Genomic DNA, 13831 nt, shown 5'->3' on the forward strand with positions numbered 1-13831 from the left:
AGAAATCAATGTATTGCTGGAAAAGGAATTCAAAATAATGATCTTCAGATAACTCAATAAAATACATGAAAACAGATAAACAATTCAATGAATTCAGGAAAGTAATTTATAGTATGAATCAAAAACTCAACAAAGATAGAAATAAAACAGAACCAAACTAAAATTCTGCAGGTGAAGAATTCAATGAATAAAATTTAAAAATATAGTGATGAGCTTCAACAGCAGATTTGATCAAGCAGAAGAAAGGAAGAGATAGATCCCAATACAATAGTAATTGAGAACTTAACACCACTTTCAGCACTGAACAGATAATCTAGACAGAAAGTCAACAAAAAAGCATTCAATTTAAAAAGCACTTTAGACCAAATGCATCTGACAGATATTTACACAACATTTCATCCAACAGCTGTGAAATACACATTCTTTTCATCAGCACATCAGAACATTCTCTAGGATAGACCATATGGTAAGTAACAAAACAAGTCTCAACAAATTTAAAAGAACTAAAATTAAATTATATCAAATATCATTTATGACCACAATAAAACTCGAAATCAATAAAAGGAACTTTTAAGACTGTACAAAGACATGGGAAATTAAACAATATACTCCTGAATGACCAATAGGAATTAAGAAGGGAATTTTAGAATGTCAACAAAGAAAATGAAAATAGAAATGCAAAGTACTAGAATTTATAAGATACAGCAAAAAGCAGCATTAAGATGGAAGTTAATGGCAATAAATACCTACACAAAAAATAGAGAGATTTCAAATAAATCTCATCATTGAAAATGCATGTCAAGGAACTAGGAAATCAAGAACAAACCAAACCCAAAATTAGTAGAAAGAAAGAAATAATAAAGATCAGAGCAGAAATAAATGAAATTCAGACTAAAAAAAGATCAACAAAAGGAAAAATTGAATTTTTCAAAAGGTAAACAAAAATGACAAATAATTAGCTAGACTAAACAAAAAAGACCCAAGTGAATGAAATCAGAAATGAAAAAGGAACATTACAACTCATACCACAGAAACACAAAGGATCATTAGAGACTGTATACCAACAGATTAGAAAACCTAGCATAAACAGACCGTACACCAACAGATTAGAAAACCTAGAAACAGGTATATTTCTGGACAGTACAAACTACCAAGACTGAACCAAGAAAAAATAGAAAGCCTGAACAAACCAGTCATGAGCATTGAGATTGAATCCGTAGTAAAAAGCTCCCATCAAAGGAAAGCCCAAAGAAATTCCTATTGAAATACCAATGACATTCCAATCAAAATGTCAATTCGACTGTAACCCAATGGCTTTACTGGGGAATTCTACCAAACACTAAAAAAACTAATACATACTCTTCTGAAAAATCTTCCAGAAAATTGAAGAGGAGGGAATTCTTCTAAATTCCTTATATGAGGCCACTATTATGGTGATTATGATTATGATTATGATTATGTGATTATTATGATTCCAAAACCAGACAAGGACACACAAAAAAAGAAAACTATAGGCTAATTACTCTGATGAAGATAATAGATGAAAACCTTAAACCAAATACTAGCAAATTGAATCCAGCGGCACATTAAAAACATATTTACCATGATCAAGTGAGATTTATCCCAGGAATGCAAGGATGATTCAACATATGCAAATCACATCAACAGAATGAAGGACAAAAACCATATTATCATCATAACAGACACAGAAAAAGTATTTCATAAAATCCATTGTCCCTTCATAAAAATTCTCAGCAAATTAGGTATGGAAGGAGTATACCTCAACACAATAAGAGCTATATGTGACAAACCCATAGCCAACATCATACTGAACATGCAAGAGTTGAAGGCTTTTCTCTAAATTCTGGAGCAAGCCAATGATACCAGGCCAGATGCAGTGGCTTACGCCTCCAATTCCAGCACTTTGGGAGGCCAAGGCAGGAGGATCACTTGAGCAGGAGGAAACAATCAACAGAGTGAAAAGACAATCTACAGAATGTTAGAAAATATTTGCAAACTCTCCATCCAACAACGGATATTCTAAATATTTAGAAAATATTAGAAACTCAAACAACTAAACAGAAAAGAAAACAAATATTTTTATTAAAAATAGGCAAATGAAAAAATATTTAAAATTTTTTAAAATCAAAAAAGGAACTGAATAGACATCTCTAAAAGGAAGATATATGAATGGCCAACAGACATATGAGAAAATGCTCAGCATTACTAAACATAAGCAAAAAGCAAATAGAAACCACAATAAGATATAATCTCTCCCCAGTTAGAATGGCTATTACTAAAAAGACAAAAAAGAAAAAACTGCTGTCAAAGATTCAGAGAAAGGGGAGCTTGAATGCACTATTGGTTGAAATCTTGCCTTTGGAATTAGCACAGCCATTGAAAAACAGTAAAGAGCTTCCTCAAAAAATCGAAATGAGTACTGTCCCATGATCCAGCCATCCTCTACTGGGTATTTATCCAAAGGAAAGGAAATCTATGTCAAAGAGATATCTGCACTCCATGTTCATTGCAGTACTATTCACAATGCCAGTGTTGGAATCAACCTACATGTCCATCAACAGACAAATGCATAAAGAAAATGTAGTATTTATACACACACACACACACACACACAGAGGAATTCTATTCAGCCATGAAAAGGAATGAAATCTTGTCATTTGAGGCAACATGGATGAGCTTGGAGGACATGTTAAGTGAAATAAAGCTAGACACAGACAGTCAAATATCACATGTTCTCACTCATATATGGAAGCTAAATAAGTTGATCTCGTAGAAATAGGGAGTAGAATAGTGGTAACCAGAGGCTGGGAATGGGACCGGATGGGGATAGCTAGAGGTTGGTTAATAAATACAAAATTACAGTCAGCTAGGCAGAATAGGTCCAGGTGTTCTCTAACTCCACAGGGTGACTATAACTAACAACAATTTATTGTATATTTTCATATGGCTAGAAGAGCAGATTTTGAATGTTCCCAGCACAAAGAAGTGATAAACGTTTGAGGTGATGGATATGCTAATTGTTGCAGGAAGTCAGGGACCCTGAATGGAGGGACCGGCTGGAGCCGCAGCAGAGGAACATAAATTGTGAAGATTTCATGGATGTTTATCAGTTCCCAAATAATACTTTTATAATTTCTTATGCCTGTCTTTACTTTAATCTCTTAATCCTGTTAGCTTCATAAGCTGAGGCTGTACATCACTTCGGGGCCACTGTGATAACTGTGTTAACTGTACAAATGGATTGTAAAACATGTGCATTTGAACAATATGAAATCAGTGTACCTTGAAAAAGAACAGAATAACAGCAATTTTTAGGGAACAAGGGAAGACAACCATAAGGTCTATCTGCCTGTGGGGTCGGGCAAAAGGAGCCATATTTTTCTTCTTACAGAGAGCCTATAAATGGATGTGCAAGTAGGGAAGATATCACTAAACTCTTTTCCCAACAAGGAATATTAATATTAATACCCTAGAAAAGGAATGCATTCCTGGGGGGTGGTCCATAAATGGCCGCTCTGGGAATGTCTGTCTTATGTGGTTGAGATAAGGACTGAGATACACCCTCATCTGCTGCAGTAGGCTTATTAGGGTGGGGAACAACTCAGCCCTGGTAAATTTGTGGTCAGACTGGTTCCCTGCTCTCGAACCCTGTTTTCTGTTGTTTAAGATGCTTATCAAAACAATACTTGCACTGCTGAACATAGACCCTTGTAAATAGTTCTGCTTTTGCCCTTTGCCTTGTGATCTTTGTTGGATCCTTATCAGTAGTTCTGCTTTTGCCCTTTGTCCTGTTCCCTCAGAAGCATGTGATCTTTGTTGGACCCTTATTAGTAGTTCTGATTTTGCCCTTTGAAGCATATGATCTTTGTACCTACTCCCCGTTCTTACATTCCCTCCCTTTTCGAAACCCTTAACAAAAAACTTGCTGGTTTGAGACTCAAGTAGGCATCACAGTCCTACCGATATGTGACATCACCCCCGGCAGCCCAGCTGTAAAATTCCTCTCTTTTTATTTCTTTATTTGTCTGTCTTTATTTCTCAGTCAGCCAACAATTATGGAAAACACAAAGAACCTATGTTGAAATATTGGGGGTGCATTCCCCCAATACTAATTACCCTGATGTGATCATCACCCATTGTATATATGTATCCAAATATCACAATATACCCCAAAATGTATACAATTATTATGTGTCAATTAAAAACAATAATAAAAAATGTTTTAAACAGGTAAAATAAAAGTATATTGTTTTCTTTAAAAAAAAATCTAATGCAGTTTTCCCTACTGGGTTTTGGGCTTGCTTGGGACCCATGGCTCCTCTCTCCCTCCCAATGTATCCCTTTTGGAATGGGAATGTCCAGCCTATGCCTGTCCCATCATTCTACTTTGGAAGCAGATAACTTCTTGTCCAGTTACAAAGGTCCACATACGGAGAGGAATTTCACCCCAGAATAAATCTCAGCCTGGGTTTCTCCCACACTTGATGCAGGTGACATTTAGCTGAGATTTTGAGATTTTGGACTAAGAGTTGGTGCTGGAAGGGGTTAGCCATCTTGGAGGTGTTGCTATGGGATGCAGGGATTTTGCATGTGAGAAGGACATGATTATGGGGGGAGCAGAGGGCAAACTGTCATGGGTTAAACTGTTCATGTGTTGAAGTCCTAACCCCCAGGACCTCAGAATGTGACCTTGTTTGGAAACAGAGTCTTTGCAGGTGCAATCAAGTTCAGATGAGGTTACCCTGGAGTAGGGCGAGCCTCTGACCCGATATGACTGCTGTCCTCATCAAAAGGGGGAATCTGGGCACAGACAGCACGTGGGGAGAATGCCCTGTGAAGAGGCGCTGCTCCCACAAGCCAGGAGCGGCAGAGAAGGCCGGCAAAGCCCAGCAGCCAGGAGAGAGCCTGGGACAGAGTCTCCCATGACACACAGGAGTCAGCCTCACCAAGCCAACCATCTCAGATACCTGGCCTCCAGAACCAGGACAGAATAAAATTCTGTTTTTTAAGCCATGCAGTCTGGGGTGCTATGCTGCCAGGGACTTAGCTAAGGGATATGAGTGTTGTCCTGAGCTGCCAGCCCCATGGCCAACATAAGGCCTCCCCACTCGAGCCCAGTGCAGTCTCCCCAGCCCCCTGGGTGTGCCATGGGCATTGTGGGGCCCCTCACTCCATCCTCCCACAGGCTGGGAGGTTGAGCCCGTGATGAGTTCCATGGCGTGAAGCCAGAACCAGAGACTGGGAGCCAACTGGGAGCTGGTGGCTGGAGGATGGATTTCCTCACGGACCCACACGTGCACCTCCACCTGTCTCCTGGACATTCTCTCTGAGGGCAGGAATGGTGCCAGCTCAGGGATCCAGCAGGGACAGAGGTGAGGGCCAGGTCCTTGTGGAGAGCACATTTAGTGGGAGGGACACAATTTCCCCTTTGCAGGTGCCCATTCTGGACGCTTCCTGTTACACTCTGGATGCTTCCTGTTCCATTCTGGATGCTTCCTATTCCATTCCGGACACTTCCTGTTACATTCAGGACACTTCCTGTGTGACACCTCCTCAGGCTTTTGGTCTGCCCAGTCCTCTGGCCTCATCCCATCCCTTGCTACCTCGCACCTCCACGTTTGTCCTCGCCCAGCTCCTCCCTCTCTCCAGAGCTTCCGCTTGCCAAGGTCCCTGCAGAGCTCAGTCCAGGTTCCCCCAGCACAAGTAGGAGCCTTGCACCTGACCTTGGCCCTCCCCACCCTGCATGGTGCCAGCATCCCCAGCACCACGGAGACCCTATTTCTCTCTCTGCTGGTAGTCCAGTGGCCCTGGAGTCTCACTGCAGGTGGGATGTGCCCCTGGCCTTTGAGGAAGCTAAGTGCCCTGCCCCTAGCCAGGCCATCCCCTCTGCTCAGTCCCAGGGCCCTGCCCCGACCCCTTCCCCTCACCTGTACCACAGGCTCTGGCCGAGTCTGCCCAGGCCCTGAATGGGTCCCTCTGGCTCCCCTCTGCTTGTACACTGCCCTGTACCACCTCCACTCAGCTTCAGTGTGTTCATCCATCTCCACGACCCCTCGGCCCCCAGGAGCAGAGCTGGTGGCCCTGGCCCCTGGCAGCCCATTTTGTTCCTTCTGGAACACCAGCCTCAGAGGACTTCCTACACAGTGCCCACTTGGGCCAGCCCTGGGACCTCCTGGTCTCAAGCACACGTTTCCCCTGCAGCCTGACCCGCCCCTGCCTGTGAGCTCAGCCCTGAGCCCTGGAGCGCCTTCCCTTCTCCGTCCCAGCTCGCCCTTGCCAGCTGCTCAGCGGGATGGGCTGACACTCCCCTCCCTGCACCATGAGTGAGGGCCACCTGGAGAGACACCCAGGCAAAAGCAGCCACCAGGGCCCAGTGGGGACCAGAAGGCTCAGGTGAGAGGCCCAGGTATTGAGAGACTCAGGCCATGGGCAGAATGGTCATAATCACTGCCAGTCTCAGTCCAGCCCCAGGGACTCAGAGACAGAGAAAAGAGCAGCGCACAAGGTCCAGGCTCCCCACCTTCTCCCATGAGTATAGGGGCACCCACCACCCCCATCCCCACACACCCAGGAGGCAGCCTCGGCTGTGTCTGGACTCCCCCTCGCCCTCTGACACACAAACCACCAGAAGAAAAGGGAACTTCAGGAAGTAAGCAGTGCCCCCGGTTTCAATCCTGTTCTTAGTCTTTGCAGGGTGCAGTGTGGAGTTCACACCCCTGGGGACCTGGGGGCCGAGCTGTGATTTCCTAGGAAGACAAATAGCAGCTGACAGCGGGGGCGGGGCCGCCCACATGTACCATGACGGAGCAGGAAGGGCTGGGACCCCCACCTCGATGAGTGGGGTCAGCACAGGGCAGGAGCACAGGCTTGGGAGGAGAAGGACAGAGCCTGGGGGCAGCCGTGGGTCTCCTGGACCTGAGCTGCTGAACAGGCTGCAAGAGGCTGGGGAGATGCTGGGGCGAGGCCGGCCCCACATGGAGGCCCAAGCAGAGCCAGCATGCGGGAGGTGGGCAGGATTCAGGCACCGATGCCCACCCAGTGCCAGATGATGGGGCCCGTGGGCAGGGGTTTCCCAGTCAACAGGGCAGGACGCACAAGAGGCTGACGGAGGCCTCCAGGACCACCGGGCTGGGATCACGAGGAACACACAGGATGCGGCAGAGCCGGCCATGGGGTGGTATCAGCATGAGCAGGACTGACCTGAGCTGAGGAGGCAGCAGAGCGAGGGAGGAGGAGAGGCCGCAGGTGAACGGAGGGGCTTGTCCAGGCCGGCAGCATCACCGGAGCCCAGGGCAGGGTCAGCAGTGCTGGCCGTGGGGCCCTCTTCTCAGCCAGGACCAAGGACAGCAGGTGAGCCGGGAGCAGAGCAGGGAGGGTGAGTGTGGCAGCAGCACGGGAGGGTGGAAGTGAAGGAGCCCAGAGGCAGACACAGGGACAGGGAAGGGACAGGGGCTGGGCTCAGAGCCAGCTGACGGGGCTGGGGCACCTGCTGGCGGGGATCAGGGCTGTGGTCAGCAGCAGAGAGGAGGAGAGAGCGGTGCTGAGTGCATGGGTGGGAGAAGGGAAGAGTCCAGGGAGGCCCAGAAAGGCCCAGAGCACAGCAGGCCTGGAGTGAGAGAAGGGGCTGAGGCTCCATGGGTTCAGGGAGCTGACAGGGAGTAATGGACAGGCTTCCAGAGCAGGAGCAGTGCCAGGACAGGAGGATGCAGAAGCTCATCCAGGAGGGGGACACGGGAAAGAGCAAGGGGCTCTGCTGGGGAGACCTGACTGGACACAGGGTGGCTCCACAGTGTAGGGAACAAGCCAAGTGCCACAAAAACAAAAATGAGGCCAGAAAAAAGAGCCCAAACCTGGACACAGGGTGCCAGGACAGGCAGGGGGCAACAGTGGCCTGAGTGATGTTGCTGCCCCAGGTTGAGGGAGGGTAGAATGAGCAGGGGGCAGGCATTGGAGTTCAAGGGACCAGGACCGAGCCGCTGCAGGTGCATAGGGCAGGTGGGAGCAGGAGGACCAGGGCGCAGCTCCTGGAACTCAGGGGACCAGGACAGAGCATCTGAAGGTGAACAGGGGCTGGTGGGGGGCATGATGCGCAGGGGGAAGCCCCTGAAGCTCATAGACCCAGGGCAGAGCAGTCGCAGATGAGAAGGGTTCAGTGGGAGATGGGCAAGCAGGGAGCGGCTCCTGGAGCTCAGGGGACCAGGGCAGAGCAGCCGCAGGTAAGGAGGGGCAGGTGGGAGGCAGGAGGAGCAGGAGCCAGCCCCTGGAGCTCAGGGAACCAGGGGAGGGCATCTGAAGGTGAGCAGGGGCTGGTGGGAGGCAGGACAAGCAGGGGGCAGCCCCTGGAGCTCAGGGAACCATGGCAGAGCAGCCGCAGGTGAGGAGGGGCAGGTGGGAGGCAGGACGAGCAGGGGGCAGCCCCTGGAGCTCATAGAGCCAGGGCAGAGCAGTCGCAGATAAGAAGGGTTCAGTGGGAGATGGGTAAGCAGGGGCAGCCCCTGGAGCTCAGGGGACCAGGGCTGAGCAGCCGCAGGTAAGGAGGGGCAGGTGGGAGGCAGGAGGAGCAGGAGCCAGCCCCTGGAGCTCAGGGAACCAGGGGAGGGCATCTGAAGGTGAGCATGGCTGGTAGGAGGTGGACAAGCAGCGGGCAGCCCCTGGAGCTCAGGTGACCAGGGCACAGCAGCTGCAGGTGAGCAAGGGCTGGTGAGAGGCAAGACAAGCAGGGGGCAGCCCCTGGAGCTCAGGGGATCAGGGCAGAGCAGCCTCAGGTGAGCAGGGCAGGTGGGAGGTAGGAGGAGTAGGGGACAGCTTCTGGAGCTCAGGGGAGCGGGGGAGGGCATCTGAAGGTGAACGGGGGCCAGTGGCGGGCAGGATGACCAGGGGGAAGGCCCCAGAACTCGGGATCAGGGCGGAGCAGCCGCAGGTGAGCAGGGCTCAGGGGGAGGTGGGCAAGCAGAGGGCAGCTCCTGGAGCTCAGGGGATCAGGGCAGAGCATCAGAAGGTGAGCATGGCTGGTGGGAGGTGGGGGAGCAGGAGGCAGTCCCTGGAGCTCAGGGGACCAGGTAGAGCAGCCGCAGGTGAGCAGGGGCTGGTGGGAAGCAGGAGGAGCAGGGGGCAGCTTCTGGAGCTCAGAGCACCAGGGCACAGCAGCCTCAGGTGAGCAGGGGCTGGTGGGAGGCAGGAGGAGCAGAGGGCAGCCCCTGGAGCTCAGGGAACCAGGGCAGATCATCTGCAGGTAAGCAGGGGCTGGTGGGAAGCAGGAAGAGGAGGGGGCAGCTCCTGGAGCTCAAGGGACCAGGGCTGAGCAGCCACAGGTGAGAAGGGGCAGGTGGGAGGCAGGAGGAGCAGAAGCCAGCCCCTGGAGCTCAGAGAACCAGGGCAGAGCAGTCGTAGATGAGCAGGGCTCAGGGGGAGGTGGGCAAGCAGAGGGCAGCTCCTGGAGCTCAGGGGATCAGGGCAGAGCATCAGAAGGTGAGCATGGCTGGCGGGAGGCAGGACGAGCAGGGGGCAGCCCCTGGAGCTCCGGGAGCCAGGGCAGATCGTCCACAGGTGAGCAGGGGCTGGTGGGAAGCAGGAGGAGCAGGGGGCAGCTTCTGGAGCTCAGAGCACCAGGGCACAGCAGTCTCAGGTGAGCAGGGGTAGGTGGGAGTCAGGAGGAGCAGGAGGCAGCCCCTGGAGCTCAGGGGACCAGGTAGAGCAGCTGCAGGTGAGCAGCCGCCGGTGGGAGGTAGAACAAGTAGGGGTTAGCTCCTGGAGCTCAGTGGACAAGGGGATAGCATCAGAAGGTAAGCAGGACTGAGGCTCAGCCTCAGGGAGCCAGGACAGAGCAGCTGCAGGTGAGCAGGGCCGGTGGGAAGCAGGGGGAGGAGGTGGGCAGCCCCTGGAGCTCAGAGAGCCAAGGCAGATCACCCGCACGTGAGCAGGGGCTGGTGGGAATCAGGAGAAGCAAGGGACAGGCACTGGAGCTCAGAGGACCAGGGCAGAGCAGCCGCAGGTGAGGAAGGGCAGGTGGGAGGCAGAATGAGCAGGGGGCAGCTCTTGGAGCTCAGGAGACCAGGGCAGAGCAGATGCAGCTGAACAGGGGCAGGTCAGGGCAGGAGGAGCAGGCGGCAGCTCCTGGAGCTCTGGGGAACAGGGCAGACCCGCTGCAGGTGAGCAGGGCTGGTGGGAAGCAGGGGGAGCAGGTGGGCAGCCCCTGGATCTCAGAGAGCCAAGGCAGATCACCCGCATGTGAGCACGGGCTGGTGGGAATCAGGAGAAGCAAGGGGCAGGCACTGGAGCTCAGAGGACCAGGGCAGAGCAGCCGCAGGTGAGGAAGGGCAGGTGGGAGGCAGAATGAGCAGGGGGCAGCTCTTGGAGCTCAAGAGACCAGGGCAGAGCAGATGCAGCTGAACAGGGGCAGGTCGGGGACAGGAGGAGCAGGCGGCAGCTCCTGGAGCTCTGGGGACCAGGGCAGACCCGCTGCAGATGAGCAGGGCCGATGGGAGGCAGGACAAGCAGGGGACAGGCAGCAGAGCTCAGGGACAGCAGCCACAGGTGAGCAGGCTGGTGGGAGGTAGCACTCAGCTCCTACACTTTGGCAGGAGCTGGGCAGTTGCTGGCAGCCGACAGCTGAGGGCTGGTGAAAGCACAGTGCAGCCTCCTGGTGCAGGGAAGCGGGTGTGAGCCCATCCTACTGAGCAGTTGGCAACGGCGAGCTAGGATGGAGAAGGGAAGGCATTCCAGGGCTCAGGGCTCAGCTCACAGGCAGGGGCAGGTCTGGATGCAGGGAAACGTGTGCTGAGACCAGAGCTGGCCCCAGTGGACCCTGGGCAGGAAGGCCTCTGAGGCTGGTGCTCCAGAAGGAACAAGACGGGCTGCCAGGAGCCAGGGCCACCAGCACAATGAAGCTGAGTGGAGGTGGTGCAGGGCAGTGTACTAGCAGAGGGGAGCCAGAGGGGCCCGTTCACAGCCTGGGCAGAGTCAGCCAGAGCCTGTGGTGCAGGTGAGGGGAAGGGTAGTGAGCAGGACCCTGGGGCTGAGCAGAGGGGATGGCCTGGCTGGGGGCAGGGCACTTAGCTTCCTCAGAGGTCCGGGCACACCTGACCTGCTGTGGGACTCCAGGGCCACTGGGCCAGCGGCAGAGAGAAATGGGGCTTCCCTGTGGCCTGGGGGTCCTGGCGCCATGCAGGGTGGGGAGGGCCAAGAGCAGGTGCAAGGTTCCTACCTGTGCCGGGGGGACTGGGCTGAGCCCAACAGGGACCTTGCCGGGGGAAGCTCTGGAGAGAGGGAGGAGGTGGGCTGGTGGCCGAGAAGGCCAGGCCAGGGCTGGGAGGGTGAGGGTGTGGTGACTCAGCCTCCGGAAGTACTGCAGGACACTGGGGAGGCAAGGGGCATCGATGCACTCAGGGCCCTGACCTGGGGTGGTGCACACTGGGGCTAAGGGGAAAGGGGGGAGATGCTGAGGAGGGGGCTCCCAGGGGGCTATTCCAAGGCAGGAGGTTCCAGGGCCCTGGGGCTGAGGGTGCCGACCCTATGCAGTGTCTGGCCCCTCTGCTGCACAGAAAAACAGGGCCCTGGAGGGCAGAGGGCAGGCTATGACCAGGGCCCTGGGGAAGTCAGACCCACTCACTAGGGGAGGGCCACGCTGGGGCGGCAGGGTCAGGGGCTGCAGGGGCCTCGGGGGACCCACGAGAAGCCCTCTGAGAACAGTGGCCACTGGTCAAGCCAGGCACCCATAAAAGGCTGGAGTGGGGCCGACGGGCATGAGCCGTTCCTGAGGTGGCACCGATGGCCAGAGCCGAGGCCAAGCTAGAGGCCCTGGGCTGTGCTGACTCCCTGCAGACACAGAGCACTAACCCGGCTGCCCAGCCCCGCCTCCTAGGCTGCAGGGGTGCCTGCAGAAGGGCACCGCAGGGCCGCCACTCCTGCAAGCCTTCTGGGGCAGGCTGGGCCTGACCTTGCCTTTGGGGCAGGGAGGGGGCCAAGGTGAGGCAGGTGGCACCAGCCAGGTGCACACCCAATGCCCGTGAGCCCAGACACTGGACCCTCGCTGAGAGACAAGAACGGAGGGGCCTCTGCGCCCTGGGCCCAGCTCTGTCCCACACCGCAGTCACATGGCGCCACGTCTCTTGCAGCCTCCACCAAGGGCCCATCGGTCTTCCCCCTGGCGCCCTCCTCCAGGAGCACCTCCGAGAGCACAGCGGCCCTGGGCTGCCTGGTCAAGGACTACTTCCCCGAACCCGTGACCGTGTCGTGGAACTCAGGCTCCCTGACCAGCGGCGTGCACACCTTCCCGGCTGTCCTACAGTCCTCAGGGCTCTACTCCCTCAGCAGCGTGGTGACCGTGCCCTCCAGCAGCTTGGGCACCCAGACCTACGTCTGCAACGTAAACCACAAGCCCAGCAACACCAAGGTGGACAAGAGAGTTGGTGAGAGGCCAGCGAGGGAGGGGGGCTGTTTGCTGGAAGCCAGGCTCGGCCCTTCTACCTGGACAAACCCTGGCTGTGCAGCCCCAGCCCAGGGCAGCAGGGCAGGCCCCGTCTGTCTCCTCACCCAGAGGCCTCTGCCCACCCCACTCATGCTCAGGGAGACGGTCTTCTGGCTTTTTCCACCTGGCTCTGGGGAGCCACAGGCTGGATGCCCCTACCCCAGGCCCTGCACACACAGGGGCAGGTGCTGTCCTCAGACCTGCCAAGAGCCATATCTGAGAGGACCCTGTCGCTGACCTAAGCCCACCCCAAAGGCCAAACTCCACTCCCTCAGCTCGGAAACCTTCTCCCCTCCCAGATCCCAGTAACTCCCAATCTTCTCTCTGCAGAGATCAAAACATGTGGTGGTGGCAGCAAACCTCCCACGTGCCCACCGTGCCCAGGTAAGCCAGCCCAGACCTCGCCCTCCAGCTCAAGGTGGGACAGGTGCCATAGAGTGGCCTGCGTCCAGGGACAGGCCCCGCCTGGGTGCTGACAAGCCCACTTCCATCTCTTCCTCAGCACCTGAACTCCTGGGGGGACCGTCAGTCTTCCTCTTCCCCCCAAAACCCAAGGACACCCTCATGATCTCCCGGACCCCTGAGGTCACATGCGTGGTGGTAGACGTGAGCCAGGAAGACCCCGATGTCAAGTTCAACTGGTACGTAAACGGCGCGGAGGTGCATCATGCCCAGACGAAGCCACGGGAGACGCAGTACAACAGCACATATCGTGTGGTCAGCGTCCTCACCGTCACTCACCAGGACTGGCTGAACGGCAAGGAGTACACGTGCAAGGTCTCCAACAAAGCCCTCCCGGCCCCCATCCAGAAAACCATCTCCAAAGACAAAGGTGGGACCCGCGGGGCACGAGGGCCATGTGGACAGAGGCCGGCTCGGCCCACCCTCTGCCCTGGGAGTGACCGCTGTGCCAACCTCTGTCCCTACAGGGCAGCCCCGAGAGCCGCAGGTGTACACCCTGCCCCCGTCCCGGGAGGAGCTGACCAAGAACCAGGTCAGCCTGACCTGCCTGGTCAAAGGCTTCTACCCCAGCGACATCGTCGTGGAGTGGGAGAGCAGCGGGCAGCCGGAGAACACCTACAAGACCACCCCGCCCGTGCTGGACTCCGACGGCTCCTACTTCCTCTACAGCAAGCTCACCGTGGACAAGAGCAGGTGGCAGCAGGGGAACGTCTTCTCATGCTCCGTGATGCATGAGGCTCTGCACAACCACTACACCCAGAAGAGCCTCTCCGTGTCTCCGGGTAAATGAGTGCGACACCCGGCAAGCCCCCGCCCCCCGGGCTCTCGGGGTGGCACGAGGATGCTTGGCCCGCACCCCGTGTACATACTTCCCAGGCGCCC

At 54.5% G+C, this 13831-nt stretch overlaps 2 gene segments (V, D, J or C); both read left to right on the forward strand.

Moving 5' to 3' along the window:
- The window catches only part of LOC112428039 (immunoglobulin heavy constant gamma 2-like), a 163762-nt gene that overhangs the window by 80939 nt on the left and 68992 nt on the right, over positions 1-13831 (forward strand).
- LOC105489913 (immunoglobulin heavy constant gamma 1-like) overlaps positions 1-13831 on the forward strand; it is a 100150-nt gene that overhangs the window by 80733 nt on the left and 5586 nt on the right. The window contains 4 exon segments of the C gene segment in view: positions 12135-12428; positions 12818-12871; positions 12990-13319; positions 13417-13731. Coding sequence covers positions 12135-12428; positions 12818-12871; positions 12990-13319; positions 13417-13731 — 993 coding nt within the window.

Source organism: Macaca nemestrina, chromosome 7 (assembly GCF_043159975.1).
Source record: "Macaca nemestrina isolate mMacNem1 chromosome 7, mMacNem.hap1, whole genome shotgun sequence".
In the NCBI taxonomy this organism is placed as follows: domain Eukaryota; kingdom Metazoa; phylum Chordata; class Mammalia; order Primates; family Cercopithecidae; genus Macaca; species Macaca nemestrina.